At 40.2% G+C, this 17,811-nt stretch overlaps 1 protein-coding gene across 5 annotated transcripts in view; it reads left to right on the top strand.

Moving 5' to 3' along the window:
• Nucleotides 1–17,811, top strand: part of kank3 (KN motif and ankyrin repeat domains 3) — a 51,781-nt gene that overhangs the window by 16,286 nt on the left and 17,684 nt on the right. For 3 of the 5 annotated variants that reach the window (XM_047374528.1, XM_047374524.1, XM_047374525.1), the window contains 3 exons: nt 9,271–9,345; nt 9,734–9,820; nt 11,181–12,944. In XM_047374528.1, coding sequence (XP_047230484.1) covers nt 9,784–9,820; nt 11,181–12,944 — 1,801 coding nt within the window. In that variant the 5' untranslated portion in view covers nt 9,271–9,345; nt 9,734–9,783. Of the gene's footprint in view, nt 1–8,698; nt 8,848–9,056; nt 9,120–9,270; nt 9,346–9,733; nt 9,821–11,180; nt 12,945–17,811 lie in introns of those variants that run through there. The other 2 variants (XM_047374527.1, XM_047374526.1) reach the window with 2 other exon arrangements.

Here is a 17,811-nt window from a genome sequence, read left to right as displayed (position 1 = left end):
TTGTTTTACTACCCACAGTGGGGTCCCAACCCCAAATTTTGGAAACCACTGCTTTTAAAGGAATGTTATGGCAACATTTTTGTTTAATTCCAACAAACTGGAAAGTGACAGGATAACGTTTCATGTTAAAAAGATATAAAAGTATAGTAATCACAAGTTTAGCAGTAAAACAGTTAAGAGGCTCCACTTGTTGCCATTCCGAGTTACCTTAGATAGGACACAAAAAGTAAAATGTTTTGTTGTAAAACACCTCTAAAACTCTAACTTCACAATTTGAGGAGATTTCTTCCTTATAGAGACTAACAGCATTTTATCTCTTTAACGAGAACCATGGGCATTCTCCTTTTATCTTTGATTCAGGCTTTTCCAAACTGCTTTAGACTCACTGTGGGAGCCACTCTACCTCCAAATGCTGCCTCTTCATTCTAAAACTCTCCAAGTGGCTGTTACTTCCTCTCTGACTTTATTGAATTCACTTGGTGACATTTTGAACCTGCATAGACGCTGCGTTGGGGGCCTGATTTTGGAGGAAACAATGAGGCTTCACAAAACGGCTTGAAAACAGCGCAGCAACTAAAGAGGCATAATGCCTCGCTGTGAGGTCTGAATGTGGCTGATTGTGCTGGAAGGAAAAAGGAGGCGATGCCTGTGATGTTCAAAGTTGACCTGATTGTGAGTAAAGTTATTTTTTTCCATTTTACGTAGAATAACAGCATTATAGGGATGCACGATCAGTGCATGGTTTATGATGAAGACACTGGAGACAGAAAATGTCAGTGGAGTCGATGGCGTGTATTTAAAGGTGAAGCAGTTTGAGAGAACATCTCAACCCTTGTGAGATGTCTGTAAAATGTGAAAGCGTGATATCTAGAAGCAGCGTAGCACATCATGTGATATTGGATGGGTGTTTGCTGCAGGATGCCTGAGTATGTGTGTGTCTTTGAATCACAGTATTTGTTCAGCGCTCGGTTTTTGCTGTCTTCTCCTCTGCTTTCCTGCAGCCTTCAGGAAGCAGCTTTCAGGATGACCCAGTGTGCCCCCCCACTTCCCCTACTGGGAGACAATGGGAGGTCTCTAACGGGTGCATGGAGATATGTTTCTGTGCCTGTACTGATGTTGGGGGATTTATTGGGAGAGTTTTAGGCTTCCCTTCAGGAAACTGCAGATTTATCCCAGCTGAGGAGAAGCCCTCCTGCCTGTATGTTTGCAGAGTGTCAGCCTGAAAGTCCTCATAGGACCGAAGTCATGAAACAAAACTCCTCACCTGTAGATGCTCCGTATCAGCAGCTCGTTTTTGTTTTAACCCAAGTCACAAGGGGATGTTTTCAATTTGGCATAAAAAGCAACTATTTTAGTTTATATTTGGGAACAAGCTGCTTTTTTGTCAGACGATCAGATGCTGTATTTTGCACTTTGAAAATTATCTGTCAGATTAGTTTTAAGATGTTAAAGTATTTTATTTTTCCAATAAACTAGCCCATTGTATATATAAGAGTATCTATAGTGCCCTCCAAAATTATGGGTGCAGACGATAACATTTTTTTAAAATTATTATTATTATTATTATTTTTTATTTATTTACGGAGAATAATTCAGTTCAATCCTGTTTGTTTATATTTTGACAATTCACAACAAACTTCATCTAATGACATCACAATACAAACAACTCATGTTCCTATTTAATTATACACAATCCAACTTGCTAATAAAATTTTATACAAGTAAATCTAAATCATCCTAGTACAATACATAAACTCCCTTTGAAAGTTTCTGAAGTATCCAACCTTTAGTTTACATATTCAAGGGAGGAAAAATTCTCCTCCCACATTAGGAACTAATTTTAACAAAATTGCTTGTGACACAATTATTGTTAATAATTTGTACAAACCTTTTTTCCCAGAAGGACATCAATTATTCCTGAGATCGGAGCAAACAGAGAGGGGACTGATCAGTGGTGTCCAAAGTGCGGTTCGAGGGCCTTTGTGTCCCATGGAATGATTTTGTGCGACCCCCGAAAACAGTTCAAGAATGATACAAAGCCAAAAAGCTAGAAGAGGAAAAGTTTAGGTACTACAGACCATTTTTCTTTGTTCCACACTTTTTGATGTCACTTTAATTTAATAGGAAATAGAACCACAAACATTCAGTTTATGACAAAAGTTTGGACCTTTGTGAAATAAACCGGCCCCAAAGCTTCCCAGATCCTCCACCATACCTTAAAGTGGGAATGGGGTGCTTTCCACATTCATCTTTTTGCATTACACCAAACCCACATGGACGGTTTGTTGCCAAAATAACAATCTTGGTCTCATCTGACCACAGCACACAGTTCCAGTTAAAGTCTCAGTAGCATTTAGCGTCCTCCACAAGTTTTAGTTTGGTAGAACAGTGAAGCCAAACAACCAGTTGGGATGTAGATGGCATTTAATTGTAGTTATGGAGGCTTGGTGACCAGACATTGTGGACTACTAACATTTAATATTCAGGGATTGTGGGAGACAATAATTTTGGCACTGGTTGTTACATTTATTGCTGAATGAGGCATTTTCCCCTGCTGAATAAACGCACTCTGATTAAAAGTTGGATTTTTCCAAATTATCAGGGACAGATTATCCTGCTGTATTAAATTATGCATTTTTATGTAGGAGGGTTTAAAGTTTAAGACTGTGAAACAAACCCTCTAAATTCTTTTCACAATTTGTTAAAATTGCGCATGGTTTGTTAATTTAATTTAAATGGTTTGTTATCATAACCATATCATGGTTATGATAACTGTTACTGGTTTTTTGGGAAAATTAGAAAAGGCAATAAAATGTTTGACTTATGATGTAGGAAAAAAGTCTTTTAATCAAAGAATGTTTAGTGGTTTTTTTTATCCACGTATGTAGATAAGTCATTTAATACCCAAATATGCATTTGTACAGTTAGGTCCAAAATTATTCATACCCCTGTCAGGCTATTTGATATTTTCATTTAACCAAGAATTTTAGTTCTGATGGTAAACAAGACAGGGATCCCTCAAATAATAACTGTAAATTTGTGGGGGAAAAAACCCTTTTTATTCACATTGTATTAAAAATGGCTTTTTAAATTATTTATACACTTTTCAATCAATGAAAATTTGTTTTATTTGGTACTAGAGCAATGAAGCTCTTATGTAGCTGCACAGCTTTTTTTCATGCTTCTACTCGTATTTTGGACTTAAAGGTTGGAAAGCCTCCTTGTCATCACCCTAATCTTTAGCTCTCGCCACAGATTATCTGTCTGATTCAGCTCTGGGTGGGCCGCTTCAAATCGTTAATATTACTGCCAACCAGAGGAAACATGTTGGTAAATTAAAAGCATACTTTAAATCAAAATCTGCGAGGGGTTGGAATATTCTTGGGTTTAACTATATGTGGGCAGAATGATTTTCTATATTGTTATAAATTCACTAAAGATTTGAGCAAAACATTTGGAATAAAGTGAGACTAACTATGAAAGGAAGAATCCAGGGGACTTGAAACAGTTAAACTCTGCAGTTAATACAAATGACTGAGAGTATAATATGCATATAGTGCTGGAGGCATTTTCATGGTTTGGATCTGATTCTGTGAATGTGTGCATGCCGCGGTTTCTGAATGGATTTCTTCTCATGTAAAGCAGTCAGATTGTGAACGTTTCTGTCAGAGAGAGGATGTTGATGTTAACTCCCTCCCCTGCTCGTCAGTCAGATCGGGTATCCGTCTCTCTCTCTCTTTGGCCTTCGTTTCTCGGGGAAGGGTGGTGTTGGGGATGAGGTCACTGTTTCAAAATATGGCCCCAGTTCTTATACCAGCACAACATTTCCTCTTCCATGCGTCCAGCTGAATGCAGGACAAACCAGTGTCTTCTTCTTCATTAATGGCACGCCTGTGAGTCTCTGCTGGGATGACAGGAAACTTCTGCACTTGGTGTCACATGTTCCCTCTCAGCCTGCAGGGAAAAATGCATGAATACTAATTTGTTCTGTACTTGTCTTGTTTTTGCTGGTGTGGCAGGAGGGCATGTTTGCTCACAGAAGTGCTGCACATCTGGGGGAAATGGAAATAGGACCAGTTTTACACCAGTTTTGTTCTTATGTCCATCTTAGACACTTTGACCTAGATCCACTGAGAAAATGAGCAGTTCGTGTACATATCTGAATAAATCGTTTTATGAATCACAACAAGAACATGAGTTATACTTCAAGTTAATTCACAGGACATCAAAAAAAAATCAAATAAACACACGGTAGAGAAAGGAAGCTGCACAGTAACTTTGTTCTGAAACCTTTAATGTTTTATGGACTTAACAAGTCTGATTGGGTCTTCCAGTGAAATCACACGCAGTTTAAACGACAAACCCTTAGTAAGACGACAAACCCTTGAAGCTTGAAGACCTAAGAACACCATCCCGACTGTTAAGTACAGAGTTACCAGCGTTGTTTTTTGGACATGTGTTGTAGCAAAAGGAACTGGTGCACTTCACAAAATAGGTGATATCATGAAGAGGGTAAACTAAAAGTATTTATAATAAAGTAATATCTCAAGATATCAGGCTGGAAGTTAAAGCTTGGGTACAAACAGGTCTTCCAAATGGACAATGACTCGACACATACCACCAAAATAGTAAAACAATTGGCTTAAGGACTTTGGAGTGACCATTACAAAGCTTTGGTCTCAGTCCTATAGAAGACTTGTGAGCAAAGCTGAAGAGGTGTGTGTGAGGAAGCTGACCTACAAACATAACTGGTACACCAGTTCTGTCAGGAGTATTGAGCCAAAATTCCAGCAAATTATTGTCAGAAGCTTGAAGAAAGATACTGAAGATGTTTGACCCAAGACGTACAGTTTTAAAGGCAGTTCTACTAAAACAAATACTAAAGAGATGTGTGCAACTTTCAGAATTTGAAGAAAGTTACAAAAACATTTTCTTGTATTTATTGCGAATATATAAATATATATAAATATCTGCTTGTGTACAAATTGCAGCCAAATTAGACCAAATCTTAATGTTCAAGGATGTCCAAAATTAAAACTAATTTCTGATTAAGCCCAAAGGAAAAGAAATACAAATTTTATCCATTGTCAATGTATGTACATATTTTGCTTGTTTACAAAAAAGTCAGTGTTTTGTATGTTGAGCCAATTTGTTGTGTACCAGTAAAACATAGGAATCCAAATTAGGGTCTAGGGTAATCGTCAGTAATTACCTTACATTTGAAAGCAAATGTTAACATAGGTTTTAAAAAGGTTTAAATTAAGTGTTCAGGGAGAAAGTTTAAGGCCATCTCTATTTTCCTACAAGGCAACGGATTTGGTTGGAAATATTCACCAGATGGCAGCCCATAAAACAGAGAAACTGAAATTATATTTCCACTTAAGGTGCTCTGAAACAGCAAAATAACGTCAGCATTTTTTCTTTCCATTATATTTTGATTTTTGACTTTGGGATCAGTCAGAAAATGTACAAGAGGAATGTTTTTTTGTACTTAAAGAATTGATGAGAGAATTGTTTTGGATCTATTGCCATATTAGTAAAACCTTTCTGCAATATGACCGCAATCATGAGCCTCTTAGTTGGATCGCCCTTCACAAGTCAATCATTCACGCTTGCCATAGCCAGCTTTATAAAACCAGTAAATGACTGCAAGATCGTTGGTCTTAAGAGTGTGCTGCTTGTGATGGTTTGTTCCTACCTCCCTCAGTGGCTCAGGGGCATCAACTACAACCCCTCATTCTGTAATTGTCCAGTTATTCAATAGGGTCTAGATTCTGGTGTGAAGGTGTTGGCTGTATTGACCTGACACCCTATTGAGACGCTTTTTGACCAACCTTTGACAAAATGGGCATATGACTTTAATATGTAAGCGACCATAAGATTGTGTATGCATTTTGCTGTGTGGAAAAATATACTCCTTATTCACAGGTTTGAGGCAGGTTGATAATTTTGCAGATGGGAGGCATAAAAATGATAGCACCTAGAGTTATCAGTCAGTCCAGCCCAATAAAATGGTCTAAAATTAACTATCAGCTCTATACCTGTTCTGCTGCATACAAATGAGACCTGCACCAGAGGGGACACTGTCTTAAAAGTCCTGATATTGTGAATATGGTGTTGGATCAGGATTCCACTAACAGACAACTAAATTTCCTATTAAAACAGGAACACCGCCTTGGGAAACTAATATACCATCAATTGCTGCTCAATCCTTTACCTTTAATTAGATGTGCTGGAGTTTCTGTATGCTCCATTACTAGTTAGTTCTTAAGACAATGTTACTCTTATCTTGTTCTTATCTTGGCATATGTGCTATTATATAAAATTTTTATTTATTTATGTCAAGTTGTAAAAAAAATTAAGTGCATTTTGTAAAATAAGTCCTGTCAGGCATATTGGTTATGAATATTGTTGATGATCTGCCCTCGTTAATAATAATGTGCGGTTGCTGGGCTGAAAGGTGTAAATTTTTCAGTCCTACAGCATAAGTTTCTTTTTGTTGCTTCGTGTTTTTGATTTTTTCCATACACTATGATCACCTGACCATCTCATGCTGAAAGTTCAACAAACTTTACACAGTCTGAGTGGTGTTTTGTGTTGCTTGTTGGACTAGAAGATTAAAGTCTGGTAATTTATCTATTATTTGTTTAACAAATGGGCCTGGAACCACCTCCTCATGCTGGCCATCAGCTTGGTCACACACTGCTGTGGGATGGTAACTCGTTCTTCAACCTGTTTTTGTCACAACTCATCCAATCTGGTTGTGTTGGTCTCTCTAACGTAAACAGTTTGTTCAAGCTGCCATGTCAGCCACTTTTAAGCATTCGACATGCGGATGTGAGTGATTCTTCATCAGTGCAGATAAAGCGTCTGCATAACATAAGATGATGAAAGTTATAATTGGGTCATTGCTGTGTGGTTTGAAAAGCATTAACATTAATTTTGTAGCTTTGGCAATTGTGTGCGGTGTATTTTCTCTGTGTTGCAATTGTTTTTTTCACATATGCCCAAAATCCGAGGCAGCTTGGAAATCAAATTACGTGTGCTACAGTATCAGATGAGTAGAAAGGCGATAACGGAGTTTTATTTACTTAAAGCTGTAATAGTGTGACGAGAGTGTCAATTAAAGAGCCCTACCACTTCTTCCTCAGACATCACAAAAACATTTGGGACACCTCTAGCTCTTGCTTCGAAGGGGAAGAGCTATACATTTTGGGAAAGAGGTGAATTATGACTCAACCTAAATCTACATCTTTGAACAGCTTGACCAGAATTTCAAAGGTTAATTGTTTCTGGAAACTAGTTAAAACGCAGTTTCAGCATTCAAGTTTTCATTTTCCCTCTCTTTTCAATCCACTAGCATGTGATTATACTATGGACTTTTACAAAAATGTTAATTGTATTTTATTTGCAACAAATTGGTTGTATAGTTAACACCAACCCTTTCCTCAAAGCCAGTCCTAGTTAAATGAGGGCTACAGAAGAATGTTGCCTTTTTCTAAACATCTTTCAGGGGACATTTAATTTTGGAGTTATATACTGTTAGTCACGCTCTTTATGGCCATTTCTGTGATTGTGTTTTTGGTTTGTCTGTTGTTATGTGAACCGCTCCTATGTTGGCACTTCCTCTGGTGTGCGCAACTCGACAGCGTGGCTCTCAGCTGGTCTGGCCTGGAGGGGGGTGTAAATGAAAGGAATGCTGCTCCTTCATGCAGTCTGTAATTTGGTGTCATCAAATCAGAGAGAAAAACAACAACACTCGAGAGGAGTTCAGGCAGATGTGTATGTGTGTGTGTGTGAAAGAGAGGTTGTTTTGGGAGTTCTGGGTGAGAAGTAAAGGGAGTCATGTGAGAGGAGCAGGGTTGAGACAAAGAGAAAATGAGATTAATGGTTGCTGATGTGGGCAAAAGGGAAGATGGAGAAATTAAGACAGATTTGGACAGTGGAGGAAAGGTCCAAGTGTGTAAAATTTTATTTTGCTACAAAAGCTATTATAATTCTGCCTGCACCAAACATTTGCATTTGGCAGCATATCTGTGTATTTTATTTCCTGTTTACATAACTTTACTGTGTTCTTGTTGAGGACTTACCTCACAAAGAAAGAAAGTAAGTACCAAACTATATGTTTGCTCTTTATATTTGATTCCAGCTTACCTAACTTTTCATTCATCTCTACTTGTGGAAAACAATCCCAGTGGATGATGCTGCCATCTCCACGCTTGATCATAGGGATGATTTTCAGTAGCTGAACTTTCACAGTCATGTTGTTTGAAAACTGAATCCATTTTAGTTTATATAATTTAAACAAAAGACCAGACCTGTTCCTGGTGCATGGTGGACTCCGGGAGGGCTGCCCTTTGTCACTGGTCCTGTTCATAACTTTCATGGACAGGATTTCTAGGCACAACCAAGGTCTGGAAGGTGGCTGGTTTGGGGACCAAATAATACCCTGCTTTTTGCAGATGCTTTTCGCAGACGACATGGTTTTGCTGGTAGCCACGACCTACAGCATGCACTGGTGAGGTTTGCAGCCAAGTTTGAAGCAGCGGCAATGAAGATCAGCTCCTCCAAGTCAGGCTGTTGTTCACGACCGAAAAAAGTTGGCTTGCCCCCTTCAGGTTGGAGGGGAGCTCCTGCCTCAAGTATTTCGGGGTCTTGTTCACAAGTTAGGTGAGAATGCAGCGGGAGATCGGCAGATGTATCAGTGCGGCCGCTGCAGTAATGTGGATGTTGTTCCGGTCCGTTGTGGTAAAGACAGAGCTGAGCTGAAAGGTGAAGCTCTCGATTTACCGGTCTACGTTCCGACCCTCACTGATCCTGGATACTGAAATAAGATTCCTCTGCAGGGTGAGTGATAGTGGGATTTTTCTTGAAGGCAAGAAGTGTGTTAGAGCTTACAAATGATAGACTTGTTCACAGGTTATCAGTGGTTGATGAGCTACAAGGCCGACTGGCGTGTTTCAACAGCATGTGTTAGGAATGTGCTCCAGGGTAACACGTGTGTGTATATTTGAAACTAAATAACTGACTGCATGTATTTGAGGTTTGGCTCATGTTTTCTACGAGGTACTGCTGTATCTGAGACATTCAATGCATTCATGGATTACGTTGGTGAAAACGTAAGAAAATTTATACAGAAACATGTTTTTTTCCTGTTCACACGATTATATTATTCCTGTCCTGTTAAGAGCCACCATTTCTAGTATGGAAGTATCTCCATAGGTCCTTTTTCTTGACAGCGGTGTTCAGAATTCTGTCTTTGTTTTACAGGGCTGTGTGAAGCAGGAAGGACGAAACCTCCCTGAGCTCCAGCTGCTTCAATCTCTCATTAAGTGGCTGAAGGAGGTAAACATCGCACCAATGCTCTGTTTTGAAGTCACAACCTGTCACTCTTAGGGCTCTATTTCCTTTTGGGCCGTATAATTGTAGCAAAGATATGTGGCGACTTGTCCTGCAGAAGAAAAATGCATTTTAAACCAAGTAACTAAGCTGTTAAAGCTGGTAAAGCTGCTGTATATTTGCTGTTGGGTCATTCTACTTACATTGTGAAAAATAAATTAGTGATAACTGCAATGTAAGAAGACAATAGTTTCACATTTGAACGAATATTAAACTTCTACAGTAAAGAAGTTTTCAGCAACAGATTTTCAACTTAATAGAAGTGTGTTTTTCCTGATTTAGGCTGATATTATTATGCATTGTTTTGGACATTATTTCTCTCTCCTTTCTTCAGCCAGGCTCATATTGGAGGTTTGTGGCACTGAGAGGGTTCAGTCCTGCAAAATGACCCAATCTGTGCAAGTTAATCCAAAGGTGCCTGGTAAGAAGCTCCAACCTTTATTTGATTTTAACATAATTTTGTGATTTCATAACTGAATATTTTGGCTACTCCTTCACCATTGCAAAATAGATCAGATAAAATAAGTGTCTAGACTTTTCTCAGTTGAAATACTTCTAATAGTGTTATTGACACAATACACACTAGCCCAAGTGGTCCACAAATCAAAGCAAATTAGTCCACATGACGTTATGAGTAAATAACTGGAATGACACAGATAAAAAAAAAAAAAAAGGGTGTTTTTTTGGGGTGACTTGCAGAACCATTCTTCCTCCATTCATGGTATATGCAATGACATTCAAAGAGTTCAGCCTTGGCCTCAACTGACCAGGTTATGTTCTCTCAGTATTTCACTGGCTTGTCCAAATCTTCTGCGGCACACTTTAAACAATACCCAATAAGCCTTTTCATTAGCAGTGGCGTCTTGCACAGTTAATGAGCTTTAGAGACCATTTGGTATGAGTGCGTTAGTCTTTCTTGCCTTTGGGACAACTCTTTTGATCATTCTTTTGACTCCTCTGTCAGAAATCTTATGAGGGGCACCTGAACATGGTTTGGCTATGGTGAAATGCTGTTCATCCACTTCTGTCACTCACTATAACAGTCAGAGATTTAGAAATGCGACTGTAAGCATTGCTGTTAGTATTTCTTTCCCTAGTAAGACGTGAAGACCTCTTTTATTTTATTTTTACAATTGTACAATGTTGGTAATAAGAGAACTTTTTGTAGGCCATCAGTTGATATTAATACTGCTGGCATTTATTTGCATGTAATAACAGGACTGTTTTCTAAAGCAGTCCATCTGTCCGTCTATCCCTTTGGCTTTTCTTCAGTTTTTGCTGGTTCCAAATTTAAAGCTTGATCATTGTAGCTTGATCATTTCATTTATGTTTTTAAAATTGCATAAATATAATAAATGCATATTAAAATAATTGAAATTAAGTTAATTAAAGTGGCAGCAACAGGTAGTGTTCTGGCGTTTGTTAAATCTGATCTCAGGTAGATCTTTGGGGGACGATGTTTGCATTTTAGTGTAAATACAATGACATAGTGAAATCAGAATCAGAATCAGCTTATTGCCAAGTTTGTACATACAAACAAGGAATTTGACTCCGGTACACTTTGCTCTCTGGTTTTTGTTTTTTGCATTAAAGAATATGCTGCTATTTTTACCCAGGGTTATTGTAATACCATGGCAATCTCTCAAACACTGAATTACTTGCAAAACAAGAATAAAACAATGTAAATATTAGCTAAAGCTAGGCTTGTTTGTGAAAGTAATTTGAGAGGACATCTTTAAATACTGATGAGAGGTTTCCTGTGAATATCCATTTCTTTTCAGATTTAGGCTCTGCATTCATCTATTCCAGTCAGGAGGAGGCTGACCAGTCAGGCTCTTACTCTGTCCAGACTCCTTATGGATTCCAGCTCGACTTGGATTTCCTGAAATATGTGGAAGAAATAGAGAGCGGCCACAACCTCCGCCGAGCCCCCCTCAGTTCCCGGCGGCCTGGACGAGGATTCAAACTTTCCCAGAGGAGTCCGAGCGTTGGGGGACGCACCAGTGGCTGGACATCCACAGAATCTCTTGCCTCCCCAATCAGTGAAGATGGCAGAGTTCCTCCTCCCCCACCGCCTCGCAATCGTCTTGGGTCAGCACCCTGCGAAATGCTCTCCATTTCCCCCGTAACTCTCCTAAATGTGCCTCCCCTTTCTGCTGGCGCCAAAGTGCCACCGCCTCCGCCTCAGCGAAACCCAAGAGTTGAGCGGACTCTTCTGGAAACCAGCCGACGGCTTCAGCAGGAGCAAACCCATCAGAATGGTGGGCGACTCCAGCTCGCAGAACCTCCCAAACGGCTCACATCTATTCAGCCTCTGCAGAGCAGCTGGACTAAACCCAGTCCTCAGACCTCTGGGCGCAGCACTCCAGCTGCTGGCACCGCAGTGACCCCAATCCCACCCAGCCAGCTGCAGACAGTTAGAGAGCAGATGGCCACTGCCTTGAAGCAGCTGAAGGAGATGGAGGAAAGAGTGAAGGGTGTTCCTGCTCTTGAGAAAGAGCTGGCCAAGCTTCGTGCAGAAAAAGACTTGCTCCTGTTGGCCTTGGAGGAGAAGAAAGTAGCCCTGGAGGTTTCCCAGCAGAAGCAACAGTCCAAAGAGTCTTCTACGCAAACCACAGAGACCCTCCAATCTGACCACAGCAGACTGACCTCACCAACCACAACTGGACATAAAGGACTTGTAAAATCTGGAGAACTGAAAAGACTGGCTGAGAAGTTTGAGGGAAAGGACCTCAAATCTCCCCAACCGTTATCTAAAGTTTTACCACACTCTGCAGAAAAAGATAAGAAATCTGTTGCTGTTGGTGATGATGTCCCAATAACCTCTGTAGTTTTCTATAAAAGGAATGGTGTAAAAGATGCATCTGTGAGCACAGAGGTGAAAGAATGTGATAAAAGCACAGAAACAGAAGCACCTGTGGTTCATGAGCAGGCCATACAAGTCAGAGCAGGGACAAAGGAGGCTGAAGTTTGGGTCATGGAGTCACTGCTTGGGCTGACTACAGAGGCACAGAGGGAGATAGACACCTTACAGGACACCATTAAGTTCCAGCAGGAGTCCATAGTAGCTTTAGAAAATCGCCTAACTGTAGCCGACAAAGACCTTGATAACCTTAGAGCTCAGATTGATGAAAGAACCTCTAAGGTCACAACTGAGAAGGGAGCTCTTGCCAAACCAGACGTGAGAAATGTCCAGGTAGAGACTTTACGTTCTACATTAAAGCATACCGCCACTATGTGCCATCCGGAGGTAACAGATGTGTGTGTTGGCGAAGATTTGGGTGCAGATCAGACTGAGCAGGGCACCCAAACCGATGCTGCAGTTACAACACCAGAACTGACACCTGTGGAGCGGGTCAGCATCGCGTGTCAGTGGGAGAGTTTGAATGACGAAAATCCTGAGGAGCAGAAAGTTACAGTGCCAAAGAAGAGACAGCTGACCATTGCTGAATACAAAGTTTCACCAGAGGAAGAAATGGTTGGTGCAGAGGAGAAAAAAACAAGAGAACAAGAGGAGGAGGCCAGAGCCAGCAACACAAAAACAGGTGAGTACTGTGAGCTTATTACCCATTTAAAGGTTTACGGTCCTCCAGTTTAAAACACAAAATCCCGGAACTCTCTTCCTGAGACTTAGTGTTTGTTTATGAATACTCTATTTTCTGGATAAATTGTATCCAGTTAAAAATGTAGCAATTACTAGTATACTATAGAGGCTTTGTTTTCTGCTGCCAGATGACCTCACAACGCCACTTGTCTATGTTGCTGTTCTTAAACTAATCTGAAAAACATATGAAGATTGGATGTCTATAGCTGTTGACTGTGCAGAACGTTTGTGAACTCTGCACATTGTACACCTCAGCATACAGTGTCCCCTACTCTGTGATTTGTTTTTCCATTGGTGAGTTGTTTGCTATTTCCTCCACAGTGTTATGATACCTTTAACAGTTGACCGTGGAATGTTTAGTAGAGAGGTAAAGTTGATGAAAGGACAAGTGGCATGCTTGAATTCACTTATCCTTCTGAGACCGACCCATTCTTTCAAAAATGTTTATAGAAGCAGTCTGCATGCCGGATGCTAGACTTTAGATACCTGTGCCCAGCAGATTTCAATAAATAGGAATCGCCCAATACTTATGATAGCATAGTGTATATTTCTAATATACACTATATGTTTTGACCTGAAGTTATTAAGAGATGCCTGAAACAACCAAAATAATGCACACATAAAAAGTCAAACAAAATATTCCACACAATTTTGTGTTGTAGAGAGGAATGACATAAGAATTATCGAATACACAGGAATATATTAAATACTTATTTGTAAAGCCTTGATTGGTGATGACCGCTATGGAGGACATAGGTCATGTGCATTATTACGGTGTGATTTCTACCCATTCTCATGGGGGCCTCTTCTATGGGTTCTTATCGTCAGTTCGATGGAGTCTGGTGAGTGGCTGCGCCAATTCAACTGCCTTACTTTCTTTCTTTGAAACCAATTGAAAGTTTTCTTGGCTGTGTTTGAAATCACTGTCTTGCTTAAAAGTCCACCTCTGTTTTATCTTCAGATTCTTATCAAAAGTGTCTCTGTAAATTGTTGTTTTCATCGTTCCTTCAACTATAAGAGGTTTAGCAGTACCATATGCTGAAAAATGTCCTCACTCTATGATGTTCCTGGCTCAGAACATCACTTTATTACTGTCTGTGGGGTGATGTTCAATACCATTTTTCCTTCAAACATGGTGCGTGGAGTAACATCGACAGAGTTCAGTGTTTGGTCTCATCTGACAAGACCAGTATGTCATTGACTTCAATATGCTTTTTCTTCAACAGTGGAGTCTTGTGAAGTGAGTATGCCTAGAGGTGATTGTAATTATTTACACTGCTCATTATTTTCGTAGAATAACTTCATACTATTATTGCAGGTCTTTCTGAAACTCTCTGTAAGGGGTCCTTGGCTGAAAACCCTTTAAGGAGCACCTGGTGGTTACTAGTTTGTGATGAAATATTGATTTTTTCACTTCCATATTGTGGCACTAATGGTGCTCACTGGAACATTCAGAAGCTTAGAAATACATCTAACCAATGTGGTCAGTAAATTTTGCAACAATAAGGTTGAGTGGGCTCTTTGCTTTCATCCATTTTGAGATGACCTTTATACAGGGCATCAATTAGGACTTAACCACCTGATATTAACTGGTACTGATAGGAGGCAGGATTGGAATACTGACTGATTCCAGCTGTTTCAGTGGCTTTATGTGCCTTTTTGCAGCTGCTTTTTCTCATGAGTTCAATAGTTATTTCATGTGTAATTCCTCTTTAATCCACATAACTAAATCTATGTTGCAGACATCTGATGTGAATTTCAAGAATTTAAAATTTGCGTTAAGGAGCAGTTGGACAGGTGTACCTCATAAAGTGGCCGCTGAGTGTGGTTCTAATCAGCCAATCACATGGCAGCAATTCAGTGCATTTAGGCATGTAGACATGGTCAAGACGATCTGCTGCAGTTCAAACCGAGCATCAGAATGGGGAAGAAAGGTGATTTAAGTGACTTTGAACGTGTCATGGTTGTTGGTGCCAGACGGGCTGATCTGAGTATTTCAGAAACTGCTGATCTACTGGGATTTTCACGCACTACCATCTCTAGGGTTTACAGAGAATGGTCTGAAAAAAAGAAAATATCCAGTGAGCAGCAGTTCTGTGGCCGCAAGTGCCTTGTTGATGTCAGAGGAGAATGGCCAGACTGGTTGGAGCTGATAGAAAGGCAACAGTAACTCATATAACCACTCGTTACAACCAAGGCATGCAGAAGAGCATCTCTGAATGCACAACACGTCGAACCTTGAGGCGGATGGGCTACAGCAGCAGAAGACCACACCGGGTGCCACTCCTGTCAGCTAAGAACAGGAAACTGAGGCTACAATTTGCACAGTCTCACCAGAATTGGACAATAGAAGATTGGAAAAACATTGCCTGGTCTGATGAGTCTCAATTTCTGCTGCGACATTCGGATGGTAGGGTCAGCATTTGGCGTCAACAACATGAAAGCATGGATCCATCCTGCCTTGAACGGTTCAGGCTGGTGGTGGTGGTGTAATTTTTATTTTCTAGGCACACTTTGGGCCCCTTAGTACCAATTGAGCATCGTGTCAACGCCACAGCCTACCTGAGTATTGTGCTGAGCTTGTCCATCCCTTTATGACCACAGTGTACCCATCTTCTGATGGTTACTTCCTGCAGGATAATGCACCATGTCATAAAGCACGAATCATCTCAGACTGGTTTCTTGAACATAACAATGAGTTCACTGGACTCAAATGGCCTCCATAGTCACCAGATCTCAATCCAATAGAGCAGCTTTGGGATGTGGTGGAACGGGAGATTCGCATCATAGATGTGCAGCCGACAAATCTGCAGCATCTGTGTGATGCTATCATGTCAATATGGACCAGACTCTGAGGAATGTTTCCAGTACCTTGTTGAATCTATGCCACGAAAGATTGAGACAGTTCTGAAGGCAAAAGGGGGTCCAACCCGGTACCAGTAGGGTGTACCTAAAAACAAAAAAAAAGTGGCCAGTGAGTGTATATTTAGTGAGAAAGTTGAGGTGTTCAATACTTATTTTCCCTGCCCAATGTATTTATTTAAATCTATTGTTTTGCATAATCTGTTTGTTTAAATGGTTAAACAGCATGCTGCCACAATATAGGCATTTTTGCTGAAACAGATTAAACTACTACTACCTTCCTTTAATGTCAAATTCAAATTCTGATGCACTCCCAGTACCTCAGAAGAAAAAATTACAGTACCTTGCAAAAGTATTCCCCAAGGCAAAACTGCTCTAACTCCTTCATGTTGGATGGTTTTTGCTTGTGAACAATGATCTTGAATTCTAACTTCAGATTCTCAATTGGATTGAGGTCTGGACTTTGACTAGGCCATTCCAGCACATTTAAATGTTTCCACTTAAACCACCCGAGTGTTTCTTTAACATTATGCTTCAAGTCACAGGGCTAGTTCAAGACTATGCCTATATTTAGCACCATTCACCTTTTCTTCGACACAGACCAGTTTCCCAGTCCCTGCTGCTGAAAAACATCCCCACAGCATGATGCTGTCACCATGTTTCACAGTGGTGGGGCTTCTTGGGGTGATGGGATGTGATGTGTTTTTTTTGCCAGACATATTGTTTCCCTTGGCGGCCAAAAAGTCAAATTGTATGCTCATCTGACCAGAGCACCATCCTCCATACATTTGGGGAGTTGCCCACACGCCTTTCGGCAAACTCAAAATGTGCAAATGTGCTTTTTTATTTTTAACACTATTGGCTTTTTTCTGGCCGCCCTTCCATAAAGCCCAGCTCTGTAAAGTGTACGGCTTATTGTGGTCCTACAGACAGATACTCCAGTCTCTGCTGTAAAACTCTGCAACTCCTTCAGGGTTACCTTTGGTCTCTGTGCCACCTCTCTGATAAATGCCTTCCTTGCCTGGTCTGTGAGTTTTTTGGTGGGCGGCCTCCTCTTGGCAGGTTTGTTGTGGTACCATGTGCTTTCCATTTGAAGATGATGGACTTGGTGGTGCTTTGAGGGAACATCAAAGATTTGGATATTGTTTTACAACCCCACCCTGACTTGTACTTCTAATCAACTTTGCCCCTGACTTGTTTGGAGAGGTCCCTGGTCTTCATGGTGTGATGCCTCTTGCTTAGTGGTGTTTCAGCATTTGGGACCTTTTCAGAGAGGGTATGTTTAAACTGACCAATCATTTGACTTTTAGACTGCACCCAGCTGGACTTCATTTCACCAATCACGGGATTTTTGAAGGTATATGGTTACACCAGAACCTTTTAGGTGCTTCATAGCAAAGGAGGTAGATACATATGCACATGCCAGTTTCTTATTTCACTTTTGTGCGGATCCATCACATAAAATTAACACTTTGTAAATTACAGGTTGGAATGTAACAAAATAAGTAAAAAGCCGAGGTGGTGAATAATTTTGCAAGGCCCTGTATATATATTTCTCTACTTAACAGCTCACTTTGAAAATAAATGAGCTGTTGATGAGCTACAAATACAAATAAAGTCCAACCAATTAAAGGCTTTCTTTAAGATTTCCCATTTCTCATTAAAGACACCAACAATGCATTAAGTACCGCTGGCACCTGTCAGAAAATAGACAGTGAATATATTCTAAAATGTCTCATTTATCCAAGAAAGCTCTTACATTTAGCCTCTAAAAACACTTGGCAGCTGGAGAGAAATGGACCCACAGTAAAGCAGTGGATTTATAGTCAACATGTCAGGAAAAACTGGCACAGTAAGTTGGACCTGTGCTTAAACTGGCCCAGTTGGCTGTTATGTTTCTCAGTGTTTATGTCTGCATTCCTGTTTTTATTAAGTCAAACAAATTA

Source organism: Girardinichthys multiradiatus, chromosome 9 (genome assembly GCF_021462225.1).
Source record: "Girardinichthys multiradiatus isolate DD_20200921_A chromosome 9, DD_fGirMul_XY1, whole genome shotgun sequence".
NCBI classification, from domain to species: domain Eukaryota; kingdom Metazoa; phylum Chordata; class Actinopteri; order Cyprinodontiformes; family Goodeidae; genus Girardinichthys; species Girardinichthys multiradiatus.
This window is presented reverse-complemented; position numbering and strand designations above follow the sequence as displayed.